At 44.6% G+C, this 21,567-nt stretch overlaps 2 protein-coding genes across 3 annotated transcripts; both read left to right on the top strand.

Moving 5' to 3' along the window:
* The first annotated feature begins 1,759 nt into the window (after positions 1-1,759).
* On the top strand, positions 1,760-16,912 carry LOC119324281 (protease Do-like 7). 2 transcript variants are annotated; one of them, XM_037598047.1, is made up of 25 exons: positions 1,760-2,235; positions 2,331-2,401; positions 2,507-2,641; positions 4,273-4,331; positions 4,477-4,513; positions 4,672-4,797; positions 5,205-5,294; positions 6,524-6,589; positions 6,869-6,925; positions 7,046-7,111; positions 8,141-8,248; positions 8,403-8,483; positions 10,033-10,082; positions 10,492-10,657; positions 10,765-11,262; positions 11,943-12,125; positions 12,212-12,314; positions 12,472-12,642; positions 12,729-12,808; positions 12,894-12,938; positions 13,201-13,428; positions 13,580-13,795; positions 13,892-14,049; positions 16,211-16,322; positions 16,445-16,912. In XM_037598047.1, the coding sequence occupies exons 1-25, from the start codon at positions 1,998-2,000 to the stop codon at positions 16,619-16,621; spliced, it is 3,321 nt and encodes a 1,106-aa protein (XP_037453944.1). In that variant the 5' UTR covers positions 1,760-1,997; the 3' UTR covers positions 16,622-16,912. The 2 variants fall into 2 exon arrangements, with proteins under 2 accessions (XP_037453944.1, XP_037453945.1); XM_037598048.1 differs by lacking the exon at positions 12,894-12,938 and having other exon boundaries at positions 1,761-2,235.
* Positions 16,913-17,518: 606 nt separating this feature from the next.
* On the top strand, positions 17,519-19,198 carry LOC119325854 (ataxin-2 homolog). The gene is made up of 2 exons (XM_037599574.1): positions 17,519-17,783; positions 18,194-19,198. Exons 1-2 carry the CDS (start codon positions 17,729-17,731, stop codon positions 18,889-18,891), a joined length of 753 nt encoding a protein of 250 aa, XP_037455471.1. The 5' UTR covers positions 17,519-17,728; the 3' UTR covers positions 18,892-19,198.
* Positions 19,199-21,567: the final 2,369 nt, after the last annotated feature.

The following is a 21,567-nucleotide window of genomic DNA, read 5'->3' as shown; positions in this document are numbered from 1 at the left end:
TTCAGATTAGTACCAAAAGTCCAATGAGCACCCACTGTTTTATTGAGAATTTTTTCCGAGAGCTTGAGTTGGTTCCAACTCATCACACAACTGCCGCTAGGGACTTGCATGTAATGGCAAACCTGCATGTGAGGAATGAGGACCTACATGTGTCTGGTTCTGCAAGGAGCCCTAATACATGGTTGTGGCTTGTAGCTCACGAGGTGAAAATGAACGTTGACGACAACCTTTCCAGGAATGGCACCAGGGATGAGGCTACAGTGGTTTGTAGGGACCAGGGCGGTCTATATCTAGGAGTTCTTGCCGTCGTTTTTGAAGGACTCATGGACCCAACAAGCCTAGAAGCTCAGGCGTGCTAAGAGGCTCTATCTTCTTTAGCCACAGATCTGTATGTTGATTCAGAGTGCATCGCATGAGATTGCGTGAAGTGGTAACCAACATTGATTCCATAGTTCCATGCTCCTATGTTGCTATCATGCGAGAGATCGACCATCTTCGGCGTTCTTTCCGGGACATCAAGTTCATCCACGAGCGACGATAACACAATGGAGAGGCGCACTCCCTTGCCAAGTCTGCTTCCTCTCTCTCAACCAGGCGCCATGTGTGGCTTTCTGTTTTGCCCGATGTTATCTGTATCCCCATGACCATTAACATTTAATAAAGGGTGCAGTTGTAAAAGAAGTTAATGAGTGCCCCAACCGAGGGCACTTCTTTTCTAGCATGGGGAGCCCTCCATCGTTTCATGTTTCACGTGTTGGAACTGTTTTATTACACAAAAAACCGTGTTGGAACTATTCTTTTCCTCTTTTTTTTCCATTTTTTGTCGATTTTGAAGTTTTTCTTTCACCTTTTGGTTTTGTAGGTTTTCTTGGGTTTTTTGGTGTTTTCGTTTCTTCATGTGCTTCCATGTCGAGCATATGTGTACTCCACGCACAACACAAAGTGTGCTTCATCCCCGCGAAAAAACAAGTTAGTTCACTAGGGAGGCACGTGTGTACTCTTGTGGGGAGTATAATTGTGCTTCATCTATGTGGTACTAAATGTTCGTTCAGTTCAAAGCGGTACGGTTGAAAGCACATAATCATGGATTCAAAATATTTTCATGAACCCAAAAAATGTTAGCAAATTTCAGAAATTATTTCCAAATTTCCAAAAATATTCATCTATTAGGAAATGTTGCAAAAGTTAAAAAATGTTTGCCCATTAGAAAAATGTTCACGAATTCTAAATTTTGTCTCCGAAATTGAAAAAATGTGCAAGAATTTAAAAGTATTCAAAATTTAATAAAAATATTCTAAACTTTTGAAAATGTTTGTGAAATTCAAAAATTTTGAATTAAAAAATCGCTAATTTAAAAGTATTCCTAATTTTGAAACAAAATAATGATAAAATAAAGTAAAAGAAAAAGATAAATCTAAGTCTGGAAAATGAAAAAAGCAAGGAAAAACCAAAAAGAAAAAACACAAAAACCCAAGTCTGGAACCGAAAAAGGGAGCTAGTTGGGTTGGCCCAACTGTGCTTAGCACAGAGGGTGCGCGATACCTCGCTATTCCCTGACCTAGGCGCTAATTAAATAGGATCCCCAGTGTTCTATAGTAAAGAAGAACTTATCGCAGGCCAACAAGGCCTAATCCAGATCCAGTGACTCAGCGAGGAAAAAGAATATCCCACTCAAAAAAGGCGAGGAAAAAGAAACTCTATCAGTTTTCGTCAACGCCCACGGCCAGGGGAGCGTGACTCAGGGCAGGGTGGTCTGTCTCCCCCTCTAAAATCTCGTGCGAGCAGTCCAAATCCTCGTTTACCAGCTCCACTGCCCCCGGTGATCTCATTCCCATCCCTCCTCATCACATCGCCCGCGTGAGCGATTGTCGTTGATAAAAAAAATCCTCCCTCTCTACTTCCGAACTGGAGCTCCTCTCTCTCTCTGGCCGTGAGGAGCTCTAAACCCTAGCGGCAGCGGCAGGGGAGGCGCGCCGGGGAGCCAGATCGCCGCCGCGATGGAGAGCCCCGTGAAGGAGGAGGTCGGCGGGGAGCTGGCGATGGAGATCGAGTCGAGCGTCACGGCCGAGGACTGGCGCCGCGCGCTCTCCCGCGTCGTGCCCGCCGTCGCCGTCCTCCGCACCACCGCGCCGCGCGCCTTCGACACCGAGGTCGCCGGCGCCAGCTACGCCACCGGCTTCGTCGTCGACAAGGCCCGCGGCATCATCCTCACCAACCGCCACGTCGTCAAGCCCGGTGCGCGCCTCCCTCCCTCCACCCATCCGCCGATCCGATGCCTCCTCCTCCTCCTCGTGCAATATATTCATTCGTGTGTTGCTGTGTGCTCGTAGGTCCTGTGGTCTCGGAGGCGATGTTCGTGAACCGGGAGGAGATCCCTGTGTACCCCCTGTACAGAGACCCTGTTAGTGTTTGTTCCATTCCATTCCGGTTCTGTTCTGTTTTATCTTGTTTAACCCTGTGCCAATGGCGTATTGTTAATCCAACTTTCCCCTTCTTCTCAAAACAGGTACATGATTTTGGTTTTTTTCGCTATGATCCAGGTGCCATAAAGTTCCTCAAGTATGAGGAGATCCCTCTAGACCCTGAAGCAGCATCTGTTGGGCTAGAAATCCGAGTTGTCGGCAATGACAGCGGCGAAAAGGTTTCCTTATATGCTAGTTCATTCGCTCCCTGGTTGCTGCACAAGGAATTCAGTGTTGGAAGCATGTTTAGTTGCTTCTACCAAACCTTTTAGGCCTCCTTTGGTTTATAGGAATCTTGTAGGAATTTCATAGGATAGGATGTTTAAAGGAAAATTCCTATGGATCTCTTTGGTTTGTAGGAATGGATTCCTATTCCTATGTAGGATAGGAACCAATCCTTCACATTTTAAAGGGAAAAAAAAACATCAGCCTAGACTCAATGGAAAAATTCCTATCCTATGCTTCACATGATATTTTTTCCCTATAGGAATTGAGATGCATGTCATTTCATTCCTATGATTTTCCTATTCCTATGATATTCCTATCCTATAAACCAAAGGAGGCATATTTCTTCTTTGGCCATCCTGTAAAACAAAGCATTTTCACTTAAATAAATAAATAAATCATATGCACAGTTCCTTGAAACCACACTAGTAAAATGTCACATTATGCCATTTCAGCAAGATAATGATGTCTTAACTGTACGGAGTTCTAAGCATTTGTTTTGCGCTCTTCTCAAAAAATTAGGGGTGACACTACCTGAATCTCGATCTCCTTACTGCTATTAGCCATCATATTCCACAGAGCAAATGTGATGAAATGCTTGTGAGGGTTTTGCATGTTAGAAAAATAATGATACACACATGATCTTTCTACCTGTCTAACTCAGCAGAAATATTTAGGTTTCAGTTAGATGAATGGGAGAGGGCAGGCCTGGCGCAGTGGTGAAGTCCTCCCCACTTGTGCCAAGAGGTCCTGGGTTCGAATCAGCCTCTCTGCATTGCACTTTGCAGGGGTAAGACTAGGTTCCTATAATCCCTCCCCAGACCCCACCTTGTGTGGGAGCTTCTATGCACTGGGTCTGTCCTTTCAGTTAGATGAATGGGCTGCTTAATTAGGAGCTATTGAGCTCCAACCTTTCCATATTAAGACCATAAACTTAGTAGTAGTTGTAATGGTTAATATTCCTTGACCTGGTATGCACTTATTCAACTAGTTAATACATAAACAGTAGACATGTACTAAACAGCGCTAGTGACAACATTTGACATGATAGATGATAGCTAGAAAAGGAATTTGGAACAAATTGTTTACGTCAGCATTGAAACAAACTCCTATTAAGTTTGCAACTGAGATTGCAACATCTTTCTTGTACGGCATGCTGGAGTTGATGTGGATTCCCCTAGATATGGAGGTTCATCCTTAACAAGGATACATGTGAAAATAATAACTGATTAGCTGGATACATGTGCAAATAATAACTATGTGATGGCTTTTGGCTGTAATAGACTGTAGTGTTTGGTGTGTTTGTTGAACTATGGTGCTGTCAGGTTTTCGCCCCATGGCGTTCGTTTCGGTGTCGGGCGAACACAGTGGGTTTTCTGGCAGTGCTCGAACTCGCTGCACCTCTTTCCCTTTCCCCCCTGTCGTGTTCTCGGAACTTTGTATTTCCGTTCATTTGCAATGGAAAGGGGTCATGCCCGGTTTGAATAAATAAATAAATGTGCAAATAATAACTGATTAGCTGTGGAAAGTTGTTTAATTGTGTTGCATACTGTAAAATTTTCTGATTCATCTCCACTGGATTTAGGTTTCAATTTTGGCGGGAACACTTGCTCGACTTGATAGAGAAGCGCCTCACTACAAGAAGTACGCCTTACTTTTTTGCATGACAAGTTTATGATATGGGCTTATGATATTTTCTTTATGCTCCTAGCCGCCCCAAGCTTGTAGACAGTATATAAGATTGTTACACCATGTATCGTATATATTCTAACCTTTAATTCTTTGACAGGGACGGGTACAATGATTTCAACACATTCTATATGCAGGTGCTTCTCTTTAGCTACTAAATATGACATGTGTATATAGTTTGACCGAATTGCTGGATTCGTACATATGAAATGATCTTTTATTGCATTGTGCCATATAACTTGTTAATTGTCTTGTTGCTGATGTTCATAAGTTAACGTGATTGTTTTTTCTTTAGGCCGCATCTGGAACTAAAGGTGGCTCTAGTGGTTCCCCAGTTGTTGATTGCCAAGGAAGAGCTGTTGCGCTGAATGCTGGAAGCAAATCTTCCAGTGCTTCTGCTTTTTTCCTTCCATTAGAACGTGTAAGTATCATTAGTACATTACTACCTCCTCATACTATTTGAGATGTACCGGAATTGTGGGATAACGTATTGATCATAAGGAAATGAAACTGCTAGTTAAACCAGTGTTAGGCATTCATAAATTATCCATATGTAATTGAACTAACACATACTAAATTTAGTTGGCTTTACAGAAAATTTCATTTCAGCTAAACGTATAAGAGTGCACCAGTCTCCTTAATAATGTCTTGCTGTACGGTCTCATGTGACCTATGCATTTCTCCAAAAGAAGAACACAAAGCAAAAAAAATAAAAAATGCGAGTTTGGCATTGTCTAGTTACATATAATTATGAACATCATGCTATTTAAGATTGATTGTTCGTGGCACTCTTATTTTTTTAACATTGTTTGTGTAAACTATTTCCAGGTGGTTAGGGCACTGAATTTGATACGTGATTGTTGGGATGCATTTGGTATCAAGTCAGAATCTGTTTATATTCCTCGTGGTACACTGCAGGTGTGCATGCTGTTCGATGATACCATTTTTTAATTTTTAGATGTTGTCTAGGTGGAGAGCTGCTTATGAATTATGGTGAACAGTGAACTTTGTAGTCTTGTTAAATCTGTATGTATGTAACCTTGAAGAACTTGAACAGTGTAAAGAATAGTCTTCTGGTCTATCTGCTTATAGTTATAGTATATACTGGATAACATGAGTTTAAAATGGGCCCACAACATTCGCACGTATGCTAGTGCCGTACTGCAGTGTCAAGTAGCTCTGAATCATGTGCGCATAGCACATGGAAATTAAGTAATTCTTTCTTAGTGACCTATATTTTTTCAACCCTTACTTCTCTACAAATATTTCTATAGCTGAGAATGCAATGAATGCAAGTTTATGCAGCACTGGTGCATCTTACCTGTTATATTTGTACTCAGTATCTAAATTTGCTATGTTAACTGTTTACCATTGTTGTTCAACACCTAGAACTGAAGTTCACATAGTGTGTTGCAGAAGCACAGCACTGGAGTCTTGTATAGAGGATAATGGAAATATAGTGGGTACGACATGCTTGGTTATGAATAGGAAGTTGAACAACAAATGCTGAAATAGAAAAAAGAGCTTATGCTGTATTATGACCAATGCTGCTATTAAGTGTTCTGGGTTATGGATTCAAATTATAAGGGCATGTTGGTCTGGAAAAACTCACTTAGACTGGTCTCACCATTTTGGCCTATTATTTGATTTGCTGCCACACTTGTGGTGTGCTCATAAGCCACAATTTTTTAGCCTCACGCCCCACCTGTCATAGGCACTTTCTTTATGTGCAGAACTTCTACACTGGTGGTGGATGATTTGCTCACCACAAAAGCGTGGGGCACCACACTTACGGCATTGTGTAGCTAGCTTCAAACCAAACATGCTCTTTAGGTTTCTATGATATGCAACACATGGACTGTATGAAATCCTGTAATGCATCTGGACTGAAGTGCTGCTACACTGGATGGTAGTGTATAATGTTCGGTGATTCCACAACTGTACAAATTACGGAGCACTGCATAAGCCACTGTGTAGCAGTGTTGGTATTATGGCTCACTGCCTCACTATTAAAAGTACTGCTTTAAACCATGACAATTAGCAAAATCTTTTTATTAGCTGTATTTTTTATCATCGATCACTGTTGCTTTACTCTCCCCTAGAGTCTAGATCTCACATTATCCCTATTCTGTTTTTTGTCCTTAAAGATGACCTTTCAACACAAAGGATTCGAAGAAACTCGACGTCTTGGACTGAGGAATGAAACAGAGCAGGTATTTACACTGTTCATGGTTTGCTAATTGTCTAGAAAATATCCGCCTGCCCCCGATCAAATTTATTGCTGGAATCAAGTTCAATTTGTTTGTATTTTATGAACATAAGTTTATGTATACCTGCTACTAGTTATGCCAGATGTGAATATTAGTTGTTCTACTTCTACTTGTTTATATTGGTAAACATCTACATTTTTCTTTCCATTGGAATATATTTTTGAATGTTAACTCTCAAGTCCTGTGATTAAGTACCGGAACTTGTCATTTTTATTTGTACAGATGGTACGCCTTGTTTCTCCAGCAGGCGAAACTGGAATGCTGGTTGTTGACTCTGTGGTAATTTGCATTTATTAGTTCTAACTTCTAAACATGCATTCTACATTGTTACTTGGCTTGCTGCTTCTTGTATTATGCCTTTCTATGTCTTGCTGAAACTGGAGAGCTCTGTCCTTGCAGGTGCCAGAAGGACCTGCACATAAACATTTGGAACCTGGTGATGTGCTAGTTCACATCAATGGGGAGGTAATCATCGCTTTAAAGTGGCTTGCTATATTTGTTAGCGTACTCTATAGCCTGATAACTTCAGAGACAGCAGTAGCAAATTAGCAGAACATTGGTATCCACTGTTCTCTATTCCTATTCACCTAATACTGAGAACTGAAGATACTATGTGACATGATGAATTTGTGATGACATTTTCTTTTTTCCAATAGTACCAAAACACAAACAACTCTAGGCTGTGAACCGTCGGTTCAAAAGGATATAACATTGTCCGTGAACAGTAATCTAACAATCGTCAGTTATCTATACTATGCCAGTAATTAACTGCTATGTCATTTCATGTATGTTACAATCTTGCTGTTTGTTACTCCCTTCATATCACAAATACATGTCGTTTTGGGTGTCTTCAGTCAAACTTTGAAAACCTTGTCTATAAATACTGTTTCAAATGTTTAGATTGAGAGCTTACCAATGATATACATAGATTTGTCTCAAAAGGTATATTCATAAGAGAGGTCGGGTAGACCAAACTTGGGAGGAGTCCGTTAAGAGAGATCTAAAGGACTGGAATATCACCAAAGAACTAGCCATGGACAGGGGTGTGTGGAAGGTAGCTACCGACGTTCCAGAACCATGCGTTGGTTTCGAAATCTTATGGGTTTCAGCTCTAGCCTACGCCAACTTGTTTGGGACTAAAGGCTTTGTTGTTGTTGTCGTTGTTGTCGTCGTCAAGGAGTATGGTCTAATAATGTAACAGATCTGCAAATTCTAGGAGAAGTTCGATAGTGTATCTTGATCCAGAACGTTTTAAGCAAGTTTCCCAGTTTCTTTATAGTAGCCAACCTCAAGGAAATCACATTTCTCCTTTCCATTTTCCCTGTCCTGATATCATGTGGCATTGTTGGTTGTACTACTACATCTTATCCTTTCCTTTTTTGACTCATTTTTTCTCCAATCATGTTACTTTACTAAACTAATTGCAGTTTCATACCTCATAGGTTTCTGACTCAAGCATATTCTCACCAAGCATTTTTACTGAACTAATTGCAGGTTGTAACCCAGTTTCTCGCAATGGAGACTTTACTTGATGACAGCGTTGGCAAGGAGGTAAATTTGCAGATTGAAAGAGGTGGAGTGCCTTTGACAGTAAAGTTAGAGGTAATTTATAATTTTGACGCATCTTATTTAATCTTTTCAGCAGAGAAGAACTTGCATATATTAATGTTTACTTCCTTTCACACCTATAGCTGTTGCAACTATCTTTTTTATAATAAAATTAGCAAGCCATATTTATGCCACTGTAACTCTTCAGGTTGAAGATTTGCACTCTATAACTCCAAATCATTTCTTGGAAGTCAGTGGTGCTGTCATCCATCCACTTTCATACCAGCAGGTAAGTTTCCCTCGTTTCTTTCCAAGTTGATGCTCTCCTTACTCTTTCAAGGAACGAGTACACATTTACTTTTGTGGTATGCTGCTTCAAAGAATAGTTGAATGCAAATAAAAATTTAAGAGAGTACGTGAAATCTATTCTAGGGCTGTCAACAAGCCGACCTTGAGTGAGCCAAGGTTGGTTCAGCTCAAGCTATATACAGCATTCAAGTTTGAGTTGAGCTTGAGCAAGTCTGAGTTAGTCTTTGAACTTGCATCCTTACTCAACTAGGCTTGGGACCGGCTCGACCAAGCTTGGTAATATAATGCCCTGCTTGATAAAAAGGCCAGCAACAAAACTGAGATTCAGAAACAAACTGCATGTATGACCTAATGAATAACCAAACAGGAAAGTTGTGTTCTCAAATGCTCAACACGCTATTATTGGCAACAGATCCAAAACCATGTGAAAAAGCTCACATTCCCAGAATATTGCCGGAAGAGGAGGTTGGCTGTGGATGTAGCAGTGAATTCAAGGCACCTGCCGACGCTTGGAGACGTATTCCATGGTGGATGGTGGAAGGCGTTCGAAGTAGTGGGAGGAGGCAGTGGCTGGATGAGTTGGGCGGCGGCGGTAGGATTTCTGTCGCGGTGGATGAATATGACATTTGGAGTTTAGCTAGGGTTGCGAGATTGGAGTTCTGTCTGCTGTTGGGATGGGCATCTATGGGCTGTTAGGCTCTTGTGCTGGGTCAAATTAACGTTAACACATAGGCTTTGGACTATTAGAACAAGCGAGGACTAGTGTTATCATTGAAGTTGTTTTTTTTTGGGGGGGGGGTGTGTGTGGTGGTGGTGGTGGCAGAGTATATACGAGCTGTTCTTGATAATAGCCTGAGCTCAGGCCAGGCCTGAATTGAGCTTCCACGAGCCGTGCTCGAGTAGCATGAGCTCAGGCCAGGCCTGATCTGTCTAATTTATTGACCGGCTGCATTTTGGTTTCTGAAGTGTTGAGCTTTCTGCCCTATTACATTTGTAAACCACAATTAATCCCTTACTCCCTCCGTCCGGTGAAAAGTGTACATATAGAAATTTTAGGACAAATTATGGAGTGGAGTAAAAAATTCATTGGAAAGGTGCAAGCCACCATCTCTCTCCTCTTTAATTAGCCAATCCCCAATGAGCTAAGTGCATGTAGAAATTAAGGAGAACATGTGTAGAATGTTATTGGTCTTGATTACTGCGTGATAAGAGAGAGCCACTTTTTTCTACTTTAAAGTGCATTGGGAAGATAGAAGTACACTCTTTTGTGGACAAAATTTACACCAAATGTACACTCTTCACCAGATGGAGGGAGTAAGTCAAATGTCGAATGGACACATGTTGAACTTTTCTGCTAGAAATGTTAATCTCACCACTGTGACCACATGTGTTCGGTAAACGAAATTGGACTGATGATAACATCATGTATTCATCCTATTCAAACCTGTATTAAACTACATGAACGTATGCTGTCGCAGTATATGTTTAAGTTTCACACTGGTACTAATGTTGTTCATATCGCGTTTCAGGCTAGAAACTTCCGGTTCAAATGTGGTCTTGTATATGTTGCTGAAGCAGGGTAAGACAACTAACCATAATTGTTGATGACTTGATGTTACATTTCCTGAAAGAACTATCGACGTATATTGGTGATTCTAGTCTAGCCAGTCCTTTATCATTCTTAGTCATTGGGCACATCACTTTGGAATAGACTAGTAGAATTGCCTTGTATTTGAATTCCAACCGGGTGCCATTTTGCCAACTAAATCTGAATATCACAATGTTCCTAAAGAGTGTAAGCTGCAACGTATGTTTATTTGCTTCTCTTGTCTCCAGAGTCATTTTACTTGAAGATTATACTTGTCCAATTGTCCCATGTTCAAGTCTCCAGAGTCACTTTACTTCAAGTTTGAGTGGTTTTCACCATGTGTTTCTTAGTTCAAAGCAATCATCATTTTCAGCGACTTATTCAACACCATGCAATGTAGGTACATGCTCTCTCGGGCATCGGTTCCACGCCATTCAATTATCAAAAAGTTTGCGGGAGAGGATATTGAAAATTTAGATGACCTTATTGCAGTTATTTCAAAGCTGTCTAGGGGAGCACGAGTGCCTCTTGAATATGTAAAGTACACTGACCGTTATCGGAACAAGGTAGACAAATATTACTTAGGCCTTGGCAGCTTTATCATGACAAACCTTCCATAGTAAATGTTGATTTTTTAAATACAACTAAGCCCGCACCTTATTTATGTGTTCAGTCTGTACTGGTGACAATTGATCAACATGGTTGGTATGCGCCTCCTCAGTTATACACTCGAAATGACGCAACTGGTCTTTGGAATGCAAAATTGGCTATACCACTCGAATCTCCCTTTGTAGTTTCCCATCGTGCTGGCCATATGGATGCAAACTCAAATTCTGTTTCACCGTTGACTGAATCAAGTCCTATGGATCTCAAATGCCAGCACGAGTCTGAAAATACGGCAGATGGATGCGTAAAAATGCAAACAGATGAGGAGATTGCCATAGATGGATCCCACTCTGGCGAAGATTCCATCCTTGAGAAAAAAAGGCGCCGGGTGGATGAGGAGATAGCTGCTGAGGGAACTATATCATCTTTTGGAGATTTAGATGACATAAAAGATGGCGCATTGAGGCATCCTTCCAGTGTGGAAGGCTCCGACCTTGCTCGGACAATATCAAGTAATGCTTCATTGGCAGAACAAGTAATTGAGCCAGCTCTTGTAATGTTTGAGGTGAGTGCTATACTCAAATCTAAAATTTGAGGAGCTATCAAGGTTATTGCTTATTTCGTTGTTTTAGTTTACTTGAATATTTGATGACGATAATTTTTGAGAGAAACTGAGGTATATTCAGTTGTTTATTATCGTTTTTGAAGGTTACTTATGGCTTTATCCTCTGTACCACCCCTACTCTCTCTCTCTCTCTCTCTCCCTCTCTCTCTCTGATACAACTGTGTCAATATTCAGAACAAGTGGCATCATTTTTCTTAGAAATTCTACAAATGATCTTAATATATTGATGATAGTGAACCAATGACGCCTATACCTGTATGACAAATCTGTATCTTGTACTCCCTCCGTTCAGAATTACTTGTCGCACGTATGGATGTATCTAGATGTATTTTAGTTCTAGATACATCCATTTCAGCGACGAGTAATTTGGAACGGAGGGAGTATGACCTATAGTCCTGTGACTCCTGTCCTGTTTTCGTTTCCTCATTGATTATTTTTTAGTAATTTTTGTTCTCTCATTTACTTGCATATCTACTGTTTTGCTCTTTACTCTTGGACTGGTGAATGAACTATTGCCATGTGTTTTACATTATATCGTAACCAGCAGTTGTTGGTTTCAGCAGTTTTGTGATTTGTTCTTATTCAAAACCTGACTCACCTTAACCTCTACTATTTTATAGGTGCATGTGCCACCAATATGCATGCTTGATGGAGTGCATTCTCAACATTTCTTTGGAACCGGTGTGATAATATATCATTCTGACTGTCTAGGTCTGGTTGCCGTCGATAGGAATACAGTTGCTGTATCTATCTCTGATATAATGCTCTCTTTTGCTGCATATCCCATTGAAATACCTGCAGAGGTATGAGCTCAGTACCCATTTTGTTGACTAAATCCATGTCATATTGAATTTCGATTAAATAGTAGCTTCCAAATTTTGGGTTTCAGGTTGTTTTTCTGCATCCTGTTCATAATTTTGCACTGGTTGCCTATGATCCTTCTGCACTGGGAGCTGGAGCATCTGTTATTCGGGCTGCTAAGCTTCTTCCTGGTTTGTTCCATTTTAGTGTCCCTTCTATTTATTTCCTAAAAGTATATTGTTTGGTCAAAGAAAGAGACTAGATTGCACAAGTATCAAGTAATATGGTCAGTGACTTAACAACCTTTTTGTACCGGTTTGTTTTTTGCCATTTTGGATGTATATGTAGAGCCTGCCTTGCGCCGAGGAGATTCTGTCTACCTAGTTGGGCTAAGTAGAAGCTTACAAGCTACATCAAGGAAATCAACCATAACCAATCCTTGCACAGCTGTTAATATTGGCTCAGCTGACTGCCCACGATATCGTGCAATAAATATGGAGGTCATTGAGCTTGATACTGGTACTTCCTATGCACATTTCAACTAACCTTTGTCGATCTCATGTCTCATATTGTTTGTAATTATACTGAAAACTGTTTGATTATAGATTTCGGCAGCTCATTTTCGGGTATATTGACGGATGAGCAAGGAAGAGTTCAAGCGTTATGGGCAAGCTTTTCCACCCAGGTTAGTTTGCGTTGGGTGTTGTTAACCTTGGTCTGTTTTTGTAAGTAACGACGCTCCCATGTTCTCAGGAGCATTTCATGAAAAGATCAAAAGAAAAAAGAAAAGCACAAAACGGCAGCTTACGCCCAAGGTTAGCCGCTTGATATCTCCAACATCAAGTAAATGGGCAATGAAATAAAAATACATATTCAGTATGTAAAGATCCTAACTTGCATTTAAGAATCTAAATGTTCTATTAAGTAAAGCAGCCAATTTACTTGGCCTTTTGCCTGACATCATGAATCATAACCTGTAGTCCTAATGCTTGTAAATGATCATGTAATGGTACTATCCCTAGTTGTTACCTCTCATGTACTTGATGGTGTAATTAACGACCTAATTTTTCTCTCCAGCTCAAATATGGTTGTAGCAGTTCAGAGGACCATCAATTCGTTAGAGGTATACCAATATATGCAATAAGTCAAGTCCTTGAGAAGATAATCTCGGGTACTCCTGGACCATTTCGTCTTATCAATGGAATTCGAAGGCCGATGCCACTTGTCAGACTTCTGGAGGTGGAACTTTATCCAACTTTGCTTTCGAAAGCAAGAAGTTATGGATTGAGCGATAACTGGGTGCAGGTAATTAGCTTAATGTTTCACTTAATTTCGCCAAAAAATGTTTTCCTGACCTGGCAAACGTGATTATATTGTTTTTATGTTGCTTCTGGGCCTGAATATTGTGTGCGTATATCAATGAGTCATTTATTGTTCTATTTGATTATCTTTGTAGGCTCTCGCTAAGAAGGACCCTGTGCGCAGACAAGTCTTGCGGGTCAAAGGTTGTTTGGCTGGATCAAAAGCGGAAAAGCTTCTGGAACAAGGAGACATGATTCTAGCTATCAACAAGGAACCAATAACATGCTTTCTTGACATTGAGAATGCTTGCCAAAAGTTGGACCAATCTATCGATTCAGATGGCCTGCTTAACATGACAATATTTCGTCAGGTGAGGAAGATCTACTAACCCTTTTTTTGTACAGTTACAATATGAGTCTAAAATATCTATATCTATATATATCATTATTACAACTGTTTCATGCAGGGAAAAGAAATTGACCTTATTGTTGGAACCGATGTAAGAGATGGTAATGGTTCAACAAGGATGGTGAATTGGTGTGGATCCATAATTCAGGATCCTCATTCAGCAGTGCGTGCACTTGGCTTTTTGCCCGAGGAAGGTCATGGAGTTTATGTTGCTAGGTGAGGAACATGTTTTTTTCTTTACAAATATTTATGCGCAAATATTAGAACCAACTCTGATGAGTTTTGACTGCAGTATTTAGTTAAAAGTTATAATAAGCCTGTAGCAGCCACTATAGGTTTAAACTTTGAAGTGATCAGATTCGAGTGAGTAGCAATAATTTGCTCAAGGGAGTGCTATTTTTCGGTTGTTTTGGTGTACTAACACATTTAGAGGCCACCCTTGGTTCGCCAGAGTGGGACTCAAAACCGGAATATTTTAGGGAGCCCAGAAACGCGCTTGGTTTGCTGTTTCAGTATTTTTTCTCCCCCGGTTTGGGTCCATTACACCCGAAAAACATTACAGAGCATGGGAGGCCGCATTTTCTTTCCGTTGGTGAGAACCGGGAGTGAGAGAGAGAGAGGCGCCCCGATCCCGAGTTCCCTCGCCCACCCCCCTTGTGTGCTTCTCCGCCATCCATGGCATTGACCTAGGGTTTCAGCCGTGCAAGGTTAGTCGTTGTTGCCTGTTGATATTTCAGTCCAGCCAGGCATGGAAGGGACTGGAATTACACCTGTACGCAATCTTTCCAAACAGTGGCCGGAAGGGGAATGGAAATACGGCTGTGTTCCGCCGGCACATCACTTGTGACATGTATATTACAGGCGTAAAGATTTGCCGGTGTAAATTTATTCCATGCTCCCAAGCGGGCCCGTAGGAGTTTTGACTTCAGTATTTTTTTGGAGTTATAAGCCTGTAGCAGCCACTATAGGTTCTTGGGCCTCTTTGATTCAAAGGATTCTCATAGGTAGAATCCTTAGAATTTTTTCTATGTTGGTCGTTTGATTCATAAGATTGAACTTTATAGGATTTTTTTCCTAAGGATTCCTATGCACTCCCTCTGATCCATATTAATTGACGCTGCTCTAGTACAAGTTTAGTATAAAATTGTACTACAGCAGCGCCAGTTAATATGGATCGGAGGGAGTACTATATTTCGAATTCATAGGAATTTTAGCATCCACTCAAACCTCTTGGTAAGAATCCTTTGTGTTTTTCCTGTGATGCTATCAAACAAACCAAAATCCTCTAGGATTCAAACGGTCATGACATTACAATGGCTCCTTTGATGCAAAGAATTTTCAGGGCCCTCTCATAGGTAGAATCCTTGCAATTTTTTCCTACGTTGGTTGTTTTTCATAAGGATTCCTATGTACTACATTTCTCATAGGAATTTTGGAGGATTAGAATCCATAGGAATTTTTCCTATGTTGGTTGTTTGATTCATCCTAAGGATTTCTTTGTACTTCCCGTAGGATTTCAAGCATCCACTCAAACCTCTTTGAAACAATCCTTTGTTTTTCCTACGATGCAATGAAACAAACCAAAATCCTGTAGGATTGAGATGAGCATGACATTCCAATCCTATATTTTTCCCATTCCTGTGTTTTTGAACCTGCGAGTCAAAGAGATTTGAGTCACTAGCAATAATTTGCTCAAGGAAGTGCTATTTTTCAGTTGTTTTGGTGTGCTAACACATTTAGGAGTTTTGACTTAAATATTTAGTTGCAGTTATAAACCTGTAGCAGCCACTATAGGTTTTTAAGTGATCAGTTTGAATAGACTAGCAATGATTTGCTCAAGGGAGTGCTATTTTTCACTTAACACAGTTTTCAAGTAGTTGTGCTTCTGGCTGTATACGACTTCACATGGAATCGGAGACCTGACGGGTCAATGAATACAAGAATGTGACCCATAGGAACTGTAATTCTGTTAGGCAAATATGTAAACCAAGTAATGGATTTCCTGAAAATAAGAAGAGAAAATAGTGATCAATGGATGCCTTTTTCCTCTTGTGGCATGCTCCGAAGTTCATCTACATCAATGTAAATAGACACTGGTTTCTCCCGATATCAGCATATCTTGCGAAATCGCATCCTGTAATGGATGTCTTATCTGCATATTTTGTGATACTGCCTGGGTGGTGTTACCTCTAAATGCTAGGCATAGTTGAAGCCCACACTTGGTATGATTCCATTTTGTCCTCCTTTCGATGCGATTGGCAAGGCAGGGTACCTATAGTATAATATAAATAATTTGCACATGATTATATAGATGTTAGGCATGCAGTTTATAAGCACATTGTTGGGTTTAGGATTGAGCAGCAAGTTTGTTATGCAGATGGTGCCATGGAAGTCCCGTACATAGATATGGCCTTTATGCTCTCCAGTGGATAGTTGAAGTTAACGGGCAACCAACTCCAGATTTGGAGTCCTTTATTCAAGTGGTGAAGGTACGCATTGGCAATAGCAGTCTTCTTTTGGTATATTTCAGTCTATAATTTGTATTGATGGTGAACATGGTTCACATGTCATTTGATTCGAGTTAATATGGCCGGAATAATATTTTTCTCAGGGATTGGAAGATCGTGAGTTCGTCAGGGTGAAGACCGTCCATTTGAACGGAAAACCACGCGTGCTCACTCTGAAACAGGACCTCCACTACTGGCCAACCTGGGAGCTCACTTTTGAACCGGAGACTGACACATGGAAGAGGAGAACAATAAAGGCGTTGCAGCCAACCGGGGCTTGATTTATTCTGCTTTCTTGTGATATTTTCAGCGGGCCTAGGCCTTCTCTAGGAAGGCAAGCATGGAGAGGCGAGGAACTCTGAAATGCTTGTCATGCCGGTGAGCTAGAATCAGGGTGGGGCACTAGGATGTAGTGTAATTCATAGATGACATAAGGATTTTAATGCCTGTGGATAATTGGACTGCGGGGTGTGTCTTTTCTGTACCTATTGGATATATTTTTTTATTCTCCTGTAGAAGCAATAAACCATTTAGCGATTTAGCTCTCGTCTCAACTGGAGTATTTTTCTGCAGAGCACTTCGTTTGCAGTTTTTGGATGTAGTGGTGCTGATGCTCGGTCATTGAGTTTTTGGACCAAGCTATTCTGTATGTGAAGCTTTCCTTTGAGATTTGGACCTCATGTCACCGATGTCGTGTTGGTTACAGTGCATGGACACCTTAGATGCGTAGCACGATATTCCTCGAAGCGTTGAGCATAGCCAAACCAAAGCCGCTATCCGTCTTAAGAAAGTAGGAATCCCTTCCCACCTGCGTAAATTCAGGCAAATCAACACGCAAGTAGGCAGAAGATAGCAGCCGAAGCATCGAAACGACCTCATAGTCATCGTGTCCCTTTTGTGCGACGTGTTGACAAATGTAAACCATGCGCCCATCATCATATATCTATCTATCTAAGCCCAGACGTACGTTCTACTAATTTCCTCTCCTCTGGAGCGCATATCTCCCGAGGAATATATTCCGCCACCACTACTACCAGCCGGCTCTGGGTCTAACAATTATCCGCGAAAACGAGGGCCGTCCCTTTAGATGCGTCCTGTTCCGTGCCACTCCGGTGGATGCCTTCCGCCGAGAGGAAAAGAAGCGCTTAGGTAGGCGCTCCTTGTTGCCGGATTCCTTCTTTCCTCCGAGAGCTAGCACGGTAGCACCAACCGAACAATTATCCAAGGGCGCCTCTTCTTTAAATGGTTCGCCGGTTCTATTTCGTTGCCGCGAACAGAAGGAGAGCTAGCATGTATCCCGCGCTCAGACCCGCGCCGCGACGGGCACACGCGAGCCAGCAGCAGCAAGGCCAGCACCGTGCGAGATAGGGAGGGTGGGAAGGAAGGAGATGGGTTGCTATCCCCTGCGCGTGATCGTCTCCAAAGCGCTTGGGAAATGCAACGGTACGATGCGTCCCCTTGTATTCTTTTCTTCTGGTTTTTCTCCGACGATTGATGATAGATAGTCCTAGGCCTTTGAGAGCTCACGCTTGGTTACTTTCGAAGCATTCTCAGGCGGGGGGCAGCTTTGACCTTCTGCGTCGTTCTTTTTGGCAGACTATCGTTATGCACTAGTGCTAGAGACCTCTTGTCTTTCTCAAGATAGGTTTCCGTCGCTACAATTCAGTTCTACTTCTGCTACTAGTTTATTTCTTTGCGTAAGTTTCTGTACCATAGCTCATACCGGTCCTAGTAGTAGTATTCATTATTGTTTAACTCATGTCACGTGATCATATACTGTGTAGTCTCAGAACTCCAACGTTTGTCACACAAAGCTGCTAACTGATGTTTGTGAGCTCCGGTGACATATGCAGGGCGCGAACGATGGATGGAAGACCAGAGGATGGACTACGCCATGGCCTACCCTCCCGGCCCACACCCAGAGACGCTCTACATGCGGCCCGTGGCGCGCACCGTCACCTTCAGCGGCACCAACTCCGTGCACATGATCCCGCCAAACCCCCCGCCACCGCAGCAGCAGCAGCAGCAGCAGCACCCAGAGCCCCAAGCGCCATCGCCCCAACAGCAAGCGCCACCACCCCAGCACGTGCCCCAGCCACAACCCGAGCAGCCTGCGCCCGCGCCGGAGCAAGGCCCGCCGCCGGCCGATCAGCAGCCGAGGCAGCCGAAGCGAGGCAAGAAGAAGCCGCCGCGCCGCGTCCGGTTCGGCCCCGAGCCACCGCCACCGCAGCAGCAGCAGCAGCAAGAACACCAGGAGCAACAGCAGCAACAGGAACAGCAGCCGGAGCACGCGCCGAACGGCAACCCGGGCAGCGGCGCGCCGGGACACCACGGCCAGCAGGGCCGCGGGCCGCCGGGGTACCTGAGGTACACGCCGTCGCCGCTGCCGAGGTGGGAGGCGACGCCGAGGCGGCACGAGTACTTCTCCGGGGAGTACCGGTACAGCTACCCGACGCCGGTGCGCGAGGGCATCTACAGCATGGCCACCGACGCCAACCGGCTCACCACCATCTTCAGCGAGGAGAACCCCAACGCCTGCGCCATCGTCTGACTCTCACTCTGAGTGCTTGAAGTCGGCCGGCCGGCGGGCCGGCGAGGAATGAGGTTCTCGCGTCGTACTCCCATAATCCCATTAGCTCTCGCACTGCCTGATTGGAGGGAGGAGAATCCGGTTCTCTTCTAGTAGGGGTTGTACAGGCAAAAGAAAGGGGGAATAGTTGGGTGGCACGACACGATGAGGTGAACATTCGCGTTGTTTGGATTCGGTTCGTACGATATACTTTCACGATGCTCTTTTTCGCGTCTTCTCTTGCAAAGCTAAAAAGAGATTAGTCAATGATTGTTGGCCACCAAAGACAGATTAAGCATAATGTGTCTTAAGAGGTGTATGTGATCGGAATGCATTGAACAGCGACTGTCTCCTTTCGCTGTCCTTCGGTCTAAAATTTATATGATCAGACCATTGCAGAAAATAGATCCAGAGAATATAAGAGTGTTTTTGACATTAGTGCACTCTAAACCGTTCGATTAGCTCATTCATCGTTGTGGATCGCCCCGTCGTTTCACTGCGCGTGCCCGTAGCCTTTTCACCACTCCGCCTCAAACTTTCTTGGCCGGCCCAACACTAAACGGGCTGCTGCTCCGAAGAACGACCTGGAGGCCCTCTAATTCTGTGATGTGGCGTAGCCTTCGATCGTGAATAGACGGTTGATGTCTGTGCGGGGCAGGGAAGCACGCAAGGGCCGCATGCCTCTCGAGGCGATGGATGGCAGTAGCTCAACATCGACCCCCGACGGCAGGAAGCAAGCAGAGGCTCATGGTTTTGTGGTAGCTTGCTTTGATGCTAGGGTGCTCGCTGTTGGGGAAGAAAAAGCGGTGAAGAAGAGATGGTGTGCGGATGCCGTTGGAACCCTCTTGCTATTAGAGCATCTCCAGCCGTTCGGCGCCCCCCGAGGCTGAAATAGCTCCTCCTGGGGCTACCCGGCGCTATTTTCGTCCTGGGGCGCTTGGGTTCCCAACCGCCGCCCCAAGTTGGCCCCAGACGCCATTTTTTGAAATACAAATTCAGCAATTTCAAAGAAAATGACACGATTTTGAACAAAATTCAGGCGATTTTCATTCATATTTGTGCAAATTTAAAGACATAATTAAAAACTTAAAAAACTATGCCGCCGCCGCCGCCCCTAGCCTCTGTACATGCCAAGGAGCTTGTAGAAGGCGGTGTAGTCACCGCCGTCGCCGTCGTCCTGCACGCCTCCGTCCTTGCTGCAGTCCTGTCCCGGGTCACCGCTGCGGACGGGGTTGGTCGGCGCCGGCGCCTCCTCGTCGCTGTCGTCGAGGACGATGACACCGCCCTTGTCTCGGCCGCGGCGCCGAGCGGCGATCTCCTCCATGGCGCGGCGCTGGCGCTCCATCTCCTCCCGCACGTAGTCATCCCACGCCCATTTCAGGCCGGTTTCGAGGTCGGCGGCCATGTCGACGTGCTCCTGCTTGACGACCACGGGCGGCGTCGCCGGCTCCTTCTTCGGCCTGACAGGCGAAGATGGCCGCGGGGAGGAGGTGAAGGTTGGCGGCGGCGCTCGTTTATGATGAGGTTGCGGCCGCGGCTGCGCCGGTGCTCCGATGTCTCCTGGGTCTCGGCGTTGACGACGGCGAGCGGCGTCGTTGTGCTGAAGGGGTGGGAGCCGATGGAAGAGGAGGACGCCCCCGCCATGTGCCTCGGCAGCCACGAGCTGCCGCTCCGGCACGAGAAATACGACGCCGGGTACTCCAACGGCGGCGAGTTGCCGCCCTCGATGTGCTCGAGGGCGGCGTGGAGCATGCGCCCAGGGACGCCCACCACTGACGGCGGGCGTCGGAGTTGTGGCGCCCTCTTGGTGGCAGAGCTCCATTCGTGGACGCGAGCTAGTCGGCGTGGCGGCGCTGGAAGAACGCCATCCACAGAGCGTGGTTGTCGGGGGCGTACTTCGGCTGCTGCCGTGCTTCCTCCGACAGCGTCGCCCGGATCCGCACGATCTCATCGCGGCATTTAGCGTCGGAGGACGGCGGGGGCATGGGGACGCCTCCGGCGCTGAGCCTCCACGATCCCGGCACGCGCATGTCGGGCGGCGCCGGGTAGTTGGCCTCGTAGAGGAGGTGCGCCTCCCACTCGTGAAGATGGCGGCGGCCGAAGCCGTTGGCCGCCGCTCCGTCGCCGGGGAAGCGCTCGGCCATCTGTGAAGGAGGAGAGAGGGCAAACAAGGGCGCCGAGGGAAAGAAGGTGGTCGGTGGTGAGAGAGAGATGGCTCTGGAGGCGAGTGTGCGGCCAGCGGCGACGAAGGGCGAATTTTATAGCGGTGAGGGGGCGGCAGCAGTGTGGACGCATGGCGGGAAGAGGCGGGACGCACGGCGGCTCGCCTTCACTATGCCGCCTGTGATCGATGGAAGGCTGATCGGCGGCAGCCTTGGTATTGATTCGCGCGGTAGCCGAGGCGATGAGATGAGGACGATGATGCAGTCACTGACTCGGCGGGCCCACAGGGTGGGAAATCGATGCGAGAAGTTTTGGCGCGTTTTTTCTTTCCCCCGACGCCCCCGATCGCCCCCAGCGCGCTGGGTTCGGCCTGGGTCCGCTGGCGATAATTTTGGTCCTAACCGACGAAATTTGGGCTCCTATGAACGCGACTGAGCCTTTTTTTGTAGCCGATGATAAAAAAGCGGCCTGATGATAAAAATGCGGCTTGGGGGG

The sequence above is a fragment of the Triticum dicoccoides genome, chromosome 6B, assembly GCF_002162155.2.
Source record: "Triticum dicoccoides isolate Atlit2015 ecotype Zavitan chromosome 6B, WEW_v2.0, whole genome shotgun sequence".
Lineage (NCBI taxonomy): Eukaryota > Viridiplantae > Streptophyta > Magnoliopsida > Poales > Poaceae > Triticum > Triticum dicoccoides.
Note: the sequence above shows the minus strand (reverse complement) of the source record. Positions and strands in the feature narration are given on the sequence as shown.